The sequence below is a fragment of the Dama dama genome, chromosome 33 (genome assembly GCF_033118175.1).
Source record: "Dama dama isolate Ldn47 chromosome 33, ASM3311817v1, whole genome shotgun sequence".
In the NCBI taxonomy this organism is placed as follows: Eukaryota; Metazoa; Chordata; class Mammalia; order Artiodactyla; family Cervidae; genus Dama; species Dama dama.
In genome coordinates, this window is record NC_083713.1 from 35,250,271 (window position 1) to 35,266,530 (window position 16,260).

The following is a 16,260-nucleotide window of genomic DNA, read 5'->3' on the forward strand; positions in this document are numbered from 1 at the left end:
GGTTGTTGATATGCGTAATGAGAATAAGAACAGGGAAAAGTAAAGTAATTTTTCCCTCTGAATGATTTTGAGAGGAAAACACACACAGAGAGACACACACAATCCTGAAAGAAAAAGGGATACTTCATGTTTACTTTTCTTCTGATTTTCTTAAAAAGCCCAAGTCAGAATATACTGTCTATTAGAAATTCATCTACATTTCTACATTTAAAAAGTAAAAGAAAGAGATAAGCAAAGTATATAATGCAGTGGGAAAAACAATTAGCCCAGGTTTTCATTGAATTAACTATTTCTTTGACTAGCCAATCAGCTTTCTTTAAAGACTCAATTTCTTATTCTCATGTTACCACAAGAGAAGTTTCATAAAATATAGTATAGAGATAGGTATCAATTATAACCAGAAACTTTAGAATACAACTTTAAAAATATAGCTAGAATACAGTGACTATTAAGATGCTATTTAATTGAATCACATAGTTTTACTAAGACAACAAAAATGAAACATTGTGTTAATTTTACAAAAAAAAAAAAAATGAAACTTTGGAAAAACAAAGCTTCATATTCCTCTGCAAAATGTAGTGTAAGAAAAGCAGCCTTTCCCCATACATAAGAAGATAGAAAGAAACCTAGAAATAGTGGGATGATGAACTCCACTATGGATTTTATTAGTTGTGCAAATCCCATAATATTTTATTACATAAGCCTTTTTCCCCCCTGGGAATATATGTAATTTTGAACACTTTGAAAACTCTATGTAAATATAAGCAATGATCTTTTGAATAGTTTCCATTTCTTTGATTCCAATGTTAATTATGCCCATTTGTATGGTGAATGATAGATTTTATAATCTGTATTTCAAATGAATATATAAGAGAACTGGAAAAAGTACTACTTCTCTATGAATAAACTTCTGCTAACCACACTTTTCCTGGTCCCTTTTAAAAGTAGGGCTTAGTTTACTTTAAATACTGAAAATGAATTTGTTGATCATCAAAATACATTGTTTTTACTCAGTAGTGATTCCATTATTTCTGTTTTATTCAGTGTTTTGGTTTACATGAGGAACTGTAAATTCAGTACTAGGAATTTAGTGTTAAAGGTTGATGAGCTTTGAACTTTTTTTAACAAACAAGGACAGAGCAGTTTTGCTTGAATTGCACAGAGGGCTTGTCATCGGCATTCTCCACATGGGCAATAACTGAAATTATAAATTCTTCACAGTTGTTGTTTAATTCATCTGTACTCAATCCAACAGTAACCCATAGATACTTTCCTACACTTATTTCTTTGTGGTGAAATCCAATGGCCAACTTCTCATAATATCATTTTCAAAGTTATCTTGTAAATATAACTAAAGGAGCTTCAGTATTCTCTGTTAATCAGAATAAAGTTCTTCTGTTTTATCTTGAAGCCTGTTTTTTTAAAAAATGCACAAAAAGGTCAAATCTATTCCAAATACAGATTTCATTCCCTGGAAATACTTAGTAAGATTTTGAATCGGATTTTTTTTTTTTTTTTTTTTGTCTTTTAAATTCTGTCATCTGCCTAGATTTAACTAAAATAATTTTTCTTTCTCATTGTGTTAGTTAAATGCATTCATTCAATAGCTCTCTGTTTAAAGGTAAGAAAATCACAGAAGGAGAATGAAATTAATTTCGGACTATATATGTGGTATATTTTAAAAGCTGCATTTCATCATCTGGAGAGCTGCAATTTAGTCTATTAAATCTATAACAGAGAAGTGGGGGAAATGTGACTACCGTTTGTTATCAGGAGGGTCAGTCCTAAAAAGTATATTTTCGCTTCCAACCTTCAAAGGAAACATTTTCAGCTTGATGGGCTCCCGGTCGAATATTTAATTCGCCTCTTTCGTTCTTAGCTTAGTTGAAATATAGAGGGCCGGATGTCCACCAGGCCAAAGTATAAACTTACCATTTATCTATTAAAGTCATATTTAATGAAAACGAAGAGAAATTATTACCCCACTCACTCTCTTTCTCATTACAATTTCTAAGGAACTTTGCCGGGCACATTATCTCGTAGACATCATGATCAAATGTTATTGTTTGCTTTATTATCTCAGTTGGATGGTTGGCTAGTCTAGAATGAAATAGGTTGAAGGCAATACTCGCAGCCTAGAAGTCTGAATGAGGTTCCCATTCAAATGATCCTGGTTGTTTGGGGGTGGGGCGGGGTGATTAGTAAACCAACTGAGCTTACCCTGCATAGTAAGCGTCTGGATGCAGCACATTTACATCTAACAAGAGACCCCAGAAAACGTGTGTGTGTTTCTTAAACCTTATGTTCCGAACAAAAGGCTATCTCAGCAACAGACAATCAGCACTGCATCGCTCCCTGGGATGCAGCAACACATTCAACTGCACATTTCATTCTTCTTCAGCTCCCAGCACCACAAAGCCCCTACTCTCTTCCCACTCTTGGGTCCCCAGATTGCTCCCTAGAAGGGGGCTGGGAAAGCTTGGCAGGCTAACGTCTATGCCTGCGCACCAGCCGCCCGCACCAGGGGCCCCCGGGCGCTGCGTTCCCCAGCCCGAGTCGCCTGGGGGAGATAGGGAGGGGAGCCGGAGCACCGCAGAGTGGACCGCACACCTAGCCACTTCGGATCTTATTTATTCACAGGGCGGCGGGGGAGGGGAACTGGGTGAATTCGGCTTTTCCCCCCCGAAGTTGCCTCCTCTTTTTGCAGATAAAGTCATTCTCTGGCTGATGCTGGGAGCCCCAGGGAGAGTGAGGGTGAGGTCCCGGCTCTCGGGGGTCCGGGTCCCGTCCTGAGCGCGGAGTCATGGGGGTGGGGACGGGGGAAGCGGCGAGGCAGCTGTCAAGAGGGCCTGGGGCGGGCGGGAGTGCGTGCGGGGAGGGGCGGCGGGCCCCAGAGCCGGGGAAGGAGGGCTGGGAGCGCGAGGGCCGGCTGGTCACGCGTGGGAAAGAGAGGCACCCCCCCCTTCCCTCCGGAGGTACGGCTCCCGTCTCCCCAGGCTGGGCCGCCCGAGAGTGCGGGCAGGCAGAGCTCCGGGTCCCCGCGCGCGTAATCATGACCTCCGGGCCCCCTCCGGGCGGCGCGAGCGCGTCGGCGAGGCTGGGCGGCCGCCGCGGCCCCGGCCGTGTAACATGACCCGAGCGGCCGGCCGGCCAGCGCGGCGCGGCCATTGAGCCCTCCCTGCCCATGAATCTCTGGCGCGTCTCTAGCTCGCTCTCCGCTCGCCTCCCGCCTCCCTTTCTCCCCCTCCAGCTCCGCGGGCTCCGTGCGCCTCTCCCTCTCCCTCTCGGTCCTCCCGCTGCCCGTCTCTCTCCACTGCCCGCCTCTCGCCACTGCCTCCCGTCTCCTCTCCCTCACGGCAGCCTCCGTCTCTTTTCTCCCTCTCTCCTTTGAAAACTGATCTTTGGCTCATAGTGTGAAAGTGATTTGAATTTGGCTCGGCGGCGCTCTGCGCCTGCGCCCAGCCTCTGGCATGCTGGCTCCTTCCAAGCAGCTGTTTTGGGTTTGAAATTCCAACATGGCAGAGGCTGCAGTCCGTCTTCCCTTCAAAAACTTGGAATGATTTCAAATCATAGGCACCTTCACTTAACCCTAGCTTCCATTCATCAGCAAACACATCGGATCGATGCTACGCTAAGCTATCGGGTTTTCGCTCCGCGAGTTCAGGTAAGAGGAGCTTCGTAGTTTTCTACCATCTGTTTAAATTTGTTTTTGTGGTTGTTTGTTTAATTTTTAAAGAATATAAATACATTCAAGACCGTAATGAAAAGAGATCTTCGAGTTGTGCTTTAAACATTACACTTAATTTGCACTCGTTTCTATTCTGTACGCCAACCTGCTGTCTAATTTCTCTGTACAAAGTAGCTCTGAAACATTAGAATGCATATTTTTGCTGCTTAATCATTGTAACAATAGTGTGGGGTTAAGAGTTCGCGATTGCAAGAATTTCGCTTTCCGCTATATTGGGCTTACTTATCACTCTCTTTTTTACTTCAAAAATAAAAAATAAGAAAGCGGAGCCATAGGGTGGGGCTAGACTTTCTTCGGGAACTAACTTCTAAGTAAATAAGAAGTGTAAATAAGAATCTTGCACACACAAAAAGTTAAGGTTAAATTACAATCTCGTGACTGGAGGAACGTGAAAATGTCAGAAGATCGGTTGCAGAAAAATGTAAGCACATCATCTTGGATGGGGTACAGCGTGGTGGGCGTATTGTTGGCAAGGAACGGGAGAGAAAGATGTATAATTTAATGGTATATACAATCCACTGATCCTATTACCGTCCTCCCCGGAGCTCTTGTTAGTTTCAATGGGAGTGAGTGAAATTGACATGGACTTGCATTCCTGGTCATGTGCTTTTTTTTCCTTTCTTTCTTCTCCTGTGATCTGAGATCCCCTTTTTGTTGATGTTGCTTTCCCCCTTAATTATATGCATGTAGGTTAAATGAATACCTGACGAAAGGGCCCACGTTTCAAGGCAGTGACATTTGATAGCTGAGAGGAAAAGTGACTTTAATGAAAAGCAACCTTTGGAATTCCTGCTTGTGAGAAATCCAATTCAGCTTTTTGTGCTGCCAGCAAGAAATGATCAGTAGCACCAGTGTTTATGGTATGTCAGTTTTGGAATTTACTTCCTTTGCATCTAAATCGGAAAGACAAATTAAATAGTATGATAAAACCATTGGAGACTCTGCTTGGGGAGCAGCTGTTGATGATATATAATTCCTTTATATATATATATATATATACATATATATATATGTATATTTTAATGTTAAAATGCCTGTTTGCTATCACTTGTTTGTATGTTTCAGTTTTTGATTAATAAATTACTGGAGTCCACCTTTATCAGTTTTAGCCTAATCCCAAAGTTGCATGTTACTAGTAATGCACTATGTAACCGCTGAAGTCAAACGGTATGTAAATTAGTTAAACTCAGTATGGGGTTTTTTTGGGGAGGGGGCTGGGTGGAGAGGGGAGAGGGCAGGAGTATGGGGAAAGACTCCTTGCTAATGAATATATATATATATATATATATATGTACACACACAGAAGTGGATGAAAATTTTTTTCTCAATCTATTAATGCAATTTGACTCTGCTTTCTCGATGATTGCACTTTGCAGAGTAATCAGTTCTTCTGAGTGTGGTTTTTTTTGGGGGGAGAGTGAGTGAGTGAAGGGATATCTTTTACATGAAAATAAAAAAATGTATTTTGATTGCTTAAAGTCCTTACTGCCATTTAAAGAATAGTGGTAGGATTTTATTTTTTATTTTTTTCCTTGCCATTCACTTGTCTGCCTGTCAGCGCTTTTTACTTTTAACCTGTGACAGAATTAAATAAGCAGGCACTGAAATTGACTTTGTTTGAAATCTCTCTTTCTTTACCAAAAAAAAAAAAAAAAAAAGTCAGATAAATGGAGTGAGAGGGTCTTTTCAGTAGCTCTTATGACCGTGTGTATACTTTGTGATATTCAATTAAGACTAGAAGGAAACAACAAAAAGATGTTAAAAAGTATTTTGCATCACCAAAGGGTATGTCCACTTTAAAATATTTTTTTGTTTTTTGTTTTTGTTACATATACCCCCACCACCATGCATTCACCCTGAAAAGAGAGAAAGAAGGAAAGGGAGAGTATGAAATAAAGAAAAAGCAGTGGGGCAGAGCTGCCAGGGGTCTGTAATGTGGCCGTGGTTACTGCTCTCTCATAACACCAATGTGAATTCAAGGAAAGGAACTACAAGAGCCGATGCGCGACAGGCACTTCTGGTTGGACTCTGGTGACTGTTGAGCTAAACACACGCCGCCCTTACATGATAGGAAGGGTTTGATTGAATTTTGCATTTGGAACTTGTTGACTTTGAAGCGATCAATAAGAAGACTGTTTATTTTAGATGCACATAATTTGCCCTGAGAAATGTTTTAAGGAGGAAAGAGCACAGCTTTTTTCCCCCGGAGCTGTTGGAGCGAATGGGATTGCCAGATGGGCGATTTCCCTCTGTGATGTTAAAGCTGTAATATATATTCAGAGCAGATTGGGCTGCTGCCTGTGATGAGGAGGATATTACATTTATAAATTTTAAATCGGAGCTCGGACAATGTGCTGAGAGCAGAAATTGGATGGTTTGACTGTTCACCGTATTGATACTTAAATGTGATTTCTGGGTAGTAGTAATAATAATTATTACAGTAATATGTAAAAAACACATTGGGGTAGGCAGTCATATAATTCATGACATTTAACAGCAGATTTAAATGTATAAATTGCCCCCCGTCTCTGCTTACTATTAAATAATAGTCACATCATTTATTTCCCTGTGTGTTTAAATGCCCGTTGTGTAAGTGATGTTCATTCAGGAAGCTTGTTATCATATACTAGAATTCTGCGGAGGAAAAGTTTATATGTAATCTATAGACACTTGTACATATGTATAGAGTGGCATCAGTGGTTCCTATTTTGTAATTCTATTACTTTGATTATTTTTAGATTTTGTTTGTCTCAAATGTGTGGCCTAAAGGAGCCAGAGCTACAAACCTAAAAGGCTGGAAAGTGGGCAAGTCCTCACACTCTGGCAGCTCTGCTGTTGCAAATTAAAAGTGTGTTGTGGTCAGGAAATGAAAGCTACAATGTCTCTTTTGAACAAGTCGTTTATCAAGAGAAACATCTATCAGGGACTGCCTTGTCACATTGATCCTCTAAAAGTTAGGTCCGAGGTGGAAGCTGCTTTGATGTTTTTGATCCTAAATTTAATACAACAGAAGAAAAGCAAGGATATTTTGACCAGGATAGATTAAAAAAAAAAATGTTTCCTGGAACCAACAAGATCTATTTATTAGTATTATACTGTGTGTGAAGTTTTTGGATGTAACAGTTGAAAAGGTTGAAAAGGAAACCCCAGCCTTTTTAAATTGACCATTGTACATATTTATAGTACAGTCAGTTCTGGCTGGCTTCTTGGTTCATATGGACATTTTGAAAGTGATTGTTTTAAAGGGGAAATTATTTTGAAAGTGTTGTGGAACAATATATAGAGAATTAGAGTTTTCATGCTTTCAGGTTTTAGAGTGGCTCTCTTCCCTTCATCTTCTCTATTAGTCCTTATTTCTATTTCCCATCTTCATTTCATGTGTGACATACTTAGCTTTTAGTGGAGAAAGAAACAATTTTTTTCTATTAAAATCATTTCCCAAAACATGCTTGCTCATATCATCTTTATTGTTTATTAACTGTGCATGTGGATCATTGGCAATATAAATTTCAAGGACTCACAAGTCTTTCATAATTTCAGCTTAAATTAAAAATATAGGTAGGTAACAGATTAAATATGCCATGTATCTTTGAATACTGAATATGTTGCATGCATTATTCAAATTTTAAATGGTATTATTGAAAAAATGACCAACTTTCAAAAAAAATTTTTTTTTTAGTGAAAGCTGTTAAAAGCAGCCTGTTTCATATTTGGAGGTAATGATGGAAGTGTTCCTTCTTTGGAATAGACTTTTGGATACTTGTCTTTTACTGCTGGTGGCTATTTGCTATTTCATATGGGTCTATCAACAACTAGACTGTGGTGGGAGTTTGGGGAAGTGTAATACTTGCTAATTAATCATGTCTGAAATGAAAGAATCATAGCAGGGTAATAAAAACCTTATTGTTGTTTTCCTGGAAGAGGGTAAGACTTCTGTTTGGAAGCTGTACGTGTGAGTTGACTTGCTTTTTTCTTCTCCTAAAAAGACAGTTTATCGGGGCTCTTGAGAATTATTTCAGGAACCATCTTTTGGAAACAGAATATTTTTATTTTTCTTGGCTGCACTGAATCAGTGAAATTCTTAAAAATGTCTCTGCTACCTTCTGAGTGAAAACATAGAGGTTTTTTTCCGCAGTTCTGTTAAAGACTGCTGCGACTGAGTTTCCCAGTGCTTTTTTTTCCCATACATAGAACATCTTTTTTGTTGTTTTTATTCATGTTAGGCAGGAACTTTGGAGGCAGGTACTTCTGATAGGCATACAAGAGAGCAAAATTTTTGTTAATTACTTTTAGTTAGTACAAGAGTATGACCGGGGGGAGAAAGGGGACAGTACTTCCAGGAATCTAGAGACAGTCTGTATTATAACTTGATGTTTCTAAGATAGTTTAAAATATTAGCCACCTGAAAAATAGATGAGTAATATAATTACAAGTATATTATTTTTTGCCTGAGTCTTGCAATATCACATTTTAGGATTTGCTTAGTTTATGCATGGAGACAGATTCTGAAAGTTTAAGTGTCTGCAACATTTTTCAGCATTTTCATCTCAAGGTGAAAGACGGCTATGCTGTTTTTGTCTGTGAGTGTTTGGATGTCTTGAATGATTGCCTAATTAAGTAATCAGTTTTAATGGTCCAAAATCAGCAGAATTGCTAGGTGTATTTGAAACAATTGCAGGCTTTTATGTTTTGTACTTTCTAATTTGTTCCGAGAACCTCAGTTTGCTAAAAATGTATGCTGTTTTGCCTTTGATATTCTTGAATACAAATTTCACATACTTCTTTGGTAACGTATATTTATTTTTGTAGAACTAATCATTTTAATTACCAGGAATTTAAATTGATTTGTAAATTTTTGATGGGGAGAAATTGTTCTGCAGACATTTGCGTGAAATACTGACCTGTAGTCCTGATTGATAAGATGTGATTGATCAGCATATTTGCTTTTTTATCTTTGGCCACTGATAAACTAGAATAACCAAATGGCACAGAAAACAGTGTAATTGTTTTCTTTCAGTGAAAAAACTTAATATAATTGCTTCTTTGGAGACATATAAAAGTTATTGTTTTATTAAAATCAGTTAAACTTAGAAATTATTTTGGGATGCTACTTGGAAGACTTCAAGTCCAAAAATTATTCCACCTTTAAATTAACTCTTTCTCTCTCTCACACACACCAGATTATAGCTAATTTTTTAAAAACTTACTGAAAATGAAAGACTTTTTGAAAGACTGTCAATAAATGCCTCTAAGTGCTTTTCATGGTCGGGTTTTATAATTTTCTTCATTCTTTTCCCCTAAACTTGAATTTTTGTCAAGTTTCTCATTTAAATTATGGTAGATATTTCAAGCCTAGATGCTTTGACATGATTGCTGATTACTGAACCTCTTGATATTTTTGATGTTATCATTTAAGTGGCAGTTGTATGTACTACAAGAAATGCAGATAGTGGAAATAAAAGGTAGGTAAGAATACGGTAAAAATAAATTGTACTGATAAGTCTGAAGCAAATCAAAAGCAGGTGGGTGTGCAGTTTCCTCAGGGCAGCAACACAGATGCCTACTCAGGAGCTCTGCCTCAGCTCCGCACATATACCAGCGCTGTACCTGTTGACGACAGACTTAGTTAAGAGACTGAGGCGGCAGAAAAGATGGGTGACCAGAAACCATCCTAGCGTGAGATATCATATGGCTCTTTCTGTTAATAATATTTATGTACTTTATGCCGCAAATCTACTTGTTTTGTTATTTGAATATTGACACTATGCTTCACATTGCATATGGTGGGCTGTGGTTTCAGAGTACATTAGAAGCAGTGAATTCAAAGGAGAATTTTAATGCAGATGTATTTGTGTGGAATATATGTATAAATGGATGAGGTTGCTTGTACTTGAGCTACTGTGACTTTCACAAAGCATTTACAGCATTACTGCTTCCAATCATTTTTGAAACGGATACATCTTGAAAGTAGAAATGCATGATTTATTATATGAAGATCCAAGGATAAACTTTTTTTATCCTGCAACCTGGCTTAAGTATTTGTAACTTTTATGTTCGGAAATCTTTCTTAGAAAGTATTTTTTTTTTAGGTAAGATTGGAAAGTTTGCTTCCTCTTAGGGTTTTGTTCTCATTTTCATGTGAGTTACTAGTGATGCATAACTTACAGAATGTATTTTCTTATCGTAGAATACATCATGTAAAATACTTATAAAATGTTTTCTTTTCCCCAGTATCTTATTGTTGAGAATATCTTTTACTCAGTTCCTCACTTATGAACTTATATTTCTGCTAGCAGTTTATATATGCAACTTGTGAATATATTGCTGGCAGGAGAGCAGAAACTGAATTTTACTTTATCCACCAAAAATCTAATATTTGTGCCCCCCCATCTAATATTTACCTCATGTCAATTTTATGCTTTTTAAGCAACTGACAATCGATTAAATGCCATATACTTAGGACAGTAAACTCATCTGAGAATGAGTGACCTCTCCTTTCATGCTTTGGTTTTAGGAAATGTTATTCATGGAAACAGTAACATTCAAAATAATAATTTTAAAGCAGTATAATGTAAAGTCGGGGGTTTCTAGGTGTTGCTGTAAACTTTTTGCAATTCTTCTGATTTATTATCCTTACCGTCAACACATATTGTCACCTTCACCTCGGGCTGGCTACATAATTTCTTGGCTTGGTACAAAATTGAAATGGGGGGCACCTTGTTCAAAAATTATTAAGAATTCAAGACAGCAACAGCAGAACATTAAACCAAGTGCAGAGCCCTTCTGTGTGGGGAACCTGTGGGCCTAGCCAGGTCACAGGTCAATGAAGCAGGCCCAGCCTTCATTACCCACAAACTTTGTGGAAGTCACTGGGTTTCTTGCATGGTGACTGACCAGTCCACAGTGATTGCACGTGCCCCTGCCGAAATGCTAGTGGCTGTTAAGAGCCTTGATGGGAAAATGGACCACTAGGTATCTTCTGCTCTTTCTATACATGGAATGGTGATTGAAATATTTTCCCTTATGTTGCCTTTTGCCTGATGTGTTCCCATGTATCACTGGAATTTTTGTGCAGATATTCTTAAAAGCAGTTCTGTTTTGTAATTGTCTGCAGACAGGTACACACTAAAATATGTATTCCCCAGGCACGGAATGTTTAGGGTGGGAGGATTTCAGTAAGATTTGAAATAAGAGCATGTGAGTTTCTCTGTTGCTTTGTACCACCGCGACCCCACCCAAGTTTCAAGCACAAGTGAAATAAATATTTTTAATGTAGAATTCTAAATTATCTAAAAATATAGAAAATTCTGACCATTGAGAAATAAAAGCACAGCTTATTAAGTAAGGGAAAAGGGGCAAACATAAAAATAATTACCTTGTTATAGTAGCAGCAATACTGATGTTTTGACATGAGGAAGTGGTATTGTAGCTGTATAAACATGTGGTGACATATGTTAAAACTGTGTTAAAGATGAAAAGTAACTCTTTCATGTAGTGATATTAACTTTGCAGGATGTTATATTGAAATTGTGAACTTCATTTTTGAACTTAAACAGGAGCAGTCCCCTTCCCCCTGAAAAATGTAGTCACCATCTTTGACTCCTTTCCCCATTGGTTTGAACAGTCTTAAGTTGATGAGTAGATTAAATGTTTATACTGTTGCTTCCCAAGATACTTCTCAATGAGATCAAGCCTCATATCGAGATCCCTAAAACTAAATTTTGAAGTCAACCGGCTTTTTCAGATACGATGGAATGTCCAGCAAGTAATGGATCTGAGTGCACTTGAAGTTGCACCATTTATTTTCAAAAGATATTTCCCACATCAGATGCCTCTGCCAGGAAGAAAAATATCAAAGAGCTCAGAAAAGTAACTATTCTTTTATGTAATCCAAGACTGGTTGTGGGGTGGGGAGGAGGGCTTCAAAGGTATTTCTGAAGAAATAAAAAAACTGAACTTATTTTGAATGCCTTGTTAGACGTGGTGGAGAGAAATACTATATGTGAGACCTTCTAGAAGGAAAAATCTTTGCCCTGTGTAATAACAAGGCATACTGTCTCAGTTGACATGTACTTTAATGGAAAGAGGCTTGGAAATAGCTATTACAACAGTGTCCCATTTAATTATAAAGTCACCCCATAGTTTAGGAATCTTTTGCATTAGAGGCATTGTAAACCTGAATTTTTTAAATAAGTAGTGAATCAGAATGCATATATTCTGTGTTGAATAACCTATCTACAAAATCTGTAGTGTAATTTAATTTGGGAACCTTCTTTTCCCACCTTAGTCCTATCCTTTAGTATATTGTGTTTTCATGTTAAATGTTTAGCTTTAAAATAGGTTAAACTAGGAATCTGGGTAAATATGTGGCAATATTAGTGCATTCTTATGCCAAAAATAGCTGTTTATTTCCTTTCTAGTCACTCTTCCTTTCCATTTCAAATTGAAGTTAAGATTATAAACTCTTTCTCTTAGATCATATACCTGAATGATGCTAAATTATAAATCTTAATTAGCTATGATTCACTGATTTTAATTTTACAAGATAATTATTCTGAGTAGGATAAAAGGTTTCTTTAATATTGAAGGCATTTTCATTACAATACCCATTTAAGATCAGACAAATGCCATTAAATAAACAGAGTCCTATTAGTCTTTAAAGCTTAGCAGGTAATACTTTTGAATTTAAATATATGAAGAAATAAGTATATGGATAGGACAGCCTTCCTATTTGCACACTTTGAGTGCTTGTGATAAATTTTACTACCAGAAATTACATGAATCTAAAAGAATCTTTTAAATAAAAATTACAGTTTTGATTATCTAAATGGAAGATGCTCTTGTGAATGTGTGCAGATCCATTTCTTTGTGAAGGTACTGATGTCAGAGAAATGCTTTTGGTATTTCTTTATGAGTAATTAGGTTAACGGGGTTAGTTGGAAAATGTATCCTTTCCTGGAAAATGAAAAATTACATTCAAGCAGAGGTAAAAGAGTAGAACATAATCATGACTTTAAGTACTTAAAAAGATATTTTATGAGTCATTTTTAAAGAATAATACTCAATATGTAACTTGTTAAGAATAATAGCCATTTTTACTTTTTAGAGCACATCTGTATTAAAACTGACTTTCCGTTCATGAGTCACAAATCTGGAGTCAATTTTAGGCCCAACTTATAAAAGATGTGGATCTAATCCCCCACACCCCCTTGCTGTGGCATCCTGCTCCTATAGTGTTGGTATAAAGTTCTTTACAGAGAGATTTTCACTTGAATTATTCAGACAATTAGGCAGCATTTTTGAGGGGAACGTTAATACAACCCACAGGTAGGCACTGGGATCCCAAATGGCCTGAGTCCTTGTCTGACAAACTAGAAGAAGGAATTTTGTATGCCTATATGAACAGTGCTTGTTCTTTCTATGGGAAGATTTTAAATGTACTAAGTATATGATGTATTCCCTAATTAGAAAAATATGTTTTATGTAATTCTAAGGATGCTAATCAACTAATCAACTAATTTACGTATGGATTGTAAGATAGTAGGACTAAATGTTTTTCAGAAATAGATATTTAGGCTGAGTAGTGTCTCTCTAGAAAGAAAAACAAATCCACCTCTATGCAAATCCCTTTTGGGATTTATGGATTTTTGTTTGTGCTTACTTTGTTGTATGCTTTTGTTTGTTTTGTTTTTTCCTACTATGGGTGAGATGTCTATCAATAATATTTAAGAAATAAAATTATTAGGAAAAGAATCTACTATTGGAAGTTCTTTGTTATGCTATGTTCTCTTGGTAATGAGTAAATACAATGCATTATCGCTTGCTTGTTTGTTTCTGATTTGTGTCTTCTTTTATGCTGTTTTAGCATCAAAGTAAAAAGACCTTACAGGAAACTATTTTGTATTGTTTATTTTTAAAAATACCCAATGAGAATAGCACAACCTGTGGTATAGATTTGTTTATAATGATGAGCAAAAATCCCGTTTTACCCTAATATAATTCTATTTCCTTGAAATCTACAATATCAAAATGCCATTACTACTAACTACAATCTAGGAGGTATTGATGATATACAGTTGTAATGCACATATGTACCTAAATTCATATTTTAAAAATATTTTTCTATTAATTCTAATAGCCAGTTTTGCAGGTGTCCTTGTGCTTGGGCCCAGTGGGGGAGTGGATTTTCTGTTTTGCTATTTGCAAACTCAACAGAAACCTTACTATCTCATCCGTCCTCCTGCTCCTGGAATTCATTCTTACCCATATCTGTGTTTTGAAAGGCTGAGGCCTTTTCTCTCTCTCTTTTTTGAAGTATTTCTCTGTAGGGCTGTTTATTACCTGATCATCTGGAAAATCAAATTTCACTTGAGCCACTGGAATATGATATTTAGATCATGAGGAGGTAGCTTGAATTAATTAAGAAGGTATTGGGCTGTGTACTAGGAGTAAAGTGTGGCAGCATTTTTTGATGTGGACAGAGTGAAAGACCACTTGTAGAAATGAGGAAATAGCCAAAGGCAAAAGAAATTAGGGAAGTTGTTAGGGAAGCTAAGGATAAGGACTGTTTTCATGTGGCTGTTGTTAAAAGTGATGTTGGCAATTAAAAAAAAATCAAATCTGATATAATTATGAGAAAGCATTATTTATTAGGAGTTAGCACATTAATTAGCACACAGCATTATAATCTAAACAAATTATATTCTCCTTTTTTAAAATGGCAGGTTCTGTATCAAATCTTGGATATACATGATTTATAATCACCCAAATTAAAAGAACTGTCCCCCTTTTTCTTTCTTTGAATTTGAAAAAGTGTAAAAAGTACACATGCCTTTAAAGATGGTTCATATTACTCTTAGGTTCCTTTTTCTCCTTCATATACTCAATTAGGTTATACCTCAAATGAAGTTATAGAAGAAAATCTACTCAGGATTGGGATATATCTTTTTTTGTCTTCTTTTGGGAAATAATGCATTTATTTTCATTATAGGAGTTCAAATCATTAAAATAGATAGCTATGATTTAATTTGATGTGAGCAAAGTTTAAGGATAAGTTTTATATCTACCCTGTAAATACTAGCTGTATGTTAATGACCAAAAACAAAACAAACAAAACTTGCCAAAGCCCCATCTCAGACCAGTTAAATGGGAGTTCAGGGGGATGACCAATTTCTTTTTCTTTTTCTACTCCAGTGATTCTAATGTAAAGTTAGGATTGAGAATCACTTCTCTGAACCAAATACTTATATATTGCATGAGCTCTTAAATGTCTTGTTTTAAGTTTTAATTTTAAAAATTTCATTTTTCCCAGTTTGAAGTCATAAAAATAGATCTACTTAGAATGAATGTACTAATGGTTCATACTAGAGGTAGTTCACTCTCTGACTAAAGTTCAACAACAGTCTATGAAGAATCTTAAGAACATTGTAAGAGTATCTCTGAAAAGTGAAAATGATGACATCAGCAGATACCTACAGCCTATTGTACCTTGCGTAAGTCCTTCAACCTCTCTGAGTCTCAGTTGTTGATTATATAAAAGGAGAGTTGATCCAATGACTCAAGATTTTTTTCCAGTTCCATTTAATCCACGATGCTTGGTCATCGACTAGTAAGTTTGAGTCACTTGAATCTTGATTGGTGGCCCACCAGCAGCAGAATGAAAAGATTTTTTGTTTCTGTTTAAGAAACTCTAGATATTGCCTTGGAAATAATGAAGGAAGTTCAAGGACCATTTATCACTTTGTTAAGCCCTTTAGAAGGGATGGTAACCATTCATTAAATATGCTTACTAATTGGTTACAAGCAAATGTGTCAGCAATTCTAAGTTGATGAGTGTTAGTTAACCAGTGCTTTTTTCCTGTAAGATATATAAATAGATTAACAAGAAGATTAACTTAAGCAGCAATGGAGTGAGGGGCTTCAAATCTCTCAAAAAATATGTCAAAATTATAGATCAGTATGAAAGTTGAATGTTTATCAAACTGGAAGCAACTCCATCTTTTCTCTATTTATCCCTAACTAATCTTTGTTCATCTTCTTTTTACTCCCTGGAATGTTCTTCTCCACCAGTTGAAAACCTACCAGGACTTTGACATCTAGCTTAAATGTTGTACCACCTATGAAAACTTCTTGAGCCACCCTAATCAGGATCCATTTGACATCTGCTTGATATGCTCTAAGCACTTAGAAAAAAATCTCCTTTCAGTCACTTGCCATCTTTCTTCTTCTGTAGATTGCTGTGCATTTGTATTTCTTGATTATGAAATTGTAAACTCCTTGAGAGCAGAGCACATCTGATTCATTTTTTATTTTTAATCTCCTCAACATGTGTGTACAGTGCAGGACCTGTAATAGGTATTCAATAAATGTTTGGTGAAATGAATCGATAAAGACTGTCACTTGGTTCATCTTTATTAATCTTACCTGAAAAAATTGGAAGATGCTTTTTAAAGTACTTAAATACAGATCTATTAAAGTTATGTATTTCATTAAAACTGATATTTCTGTATTCT

The 16,260-nt window shown here is 36.6% G+C and overlaps 1 protein-coding gene across 1 annotated transcript in view; it reads left to right on the forward strand.

Moving 5' to 3' along the window:
- Window positions 1-3,367: 3,367 nt before the first annotated feature.
- The window catches only part of FIGN (fidgetin, microtubule severing factor), a 125,357-nt gene continuing 112,464 nt past the window's right edge, over window positions 3,368-16,260 (forward strand). Inside the window, exons 1-2 of the mRNA XM_061135161.1 lie at window positions 3,368-3,664; window positions 4,439-4,608. Coding sequence (XP_060991144.1) covers window positions 4,584-4,608 — 25 coding nt within the window. The 5' untranslated portion in view covers window positions 3,368-3,664; window positions 4,439-4,583. The remainder of the gene's footprint in view (window positions 3,665-4,438; window positions 4,609-16,260) is intronic.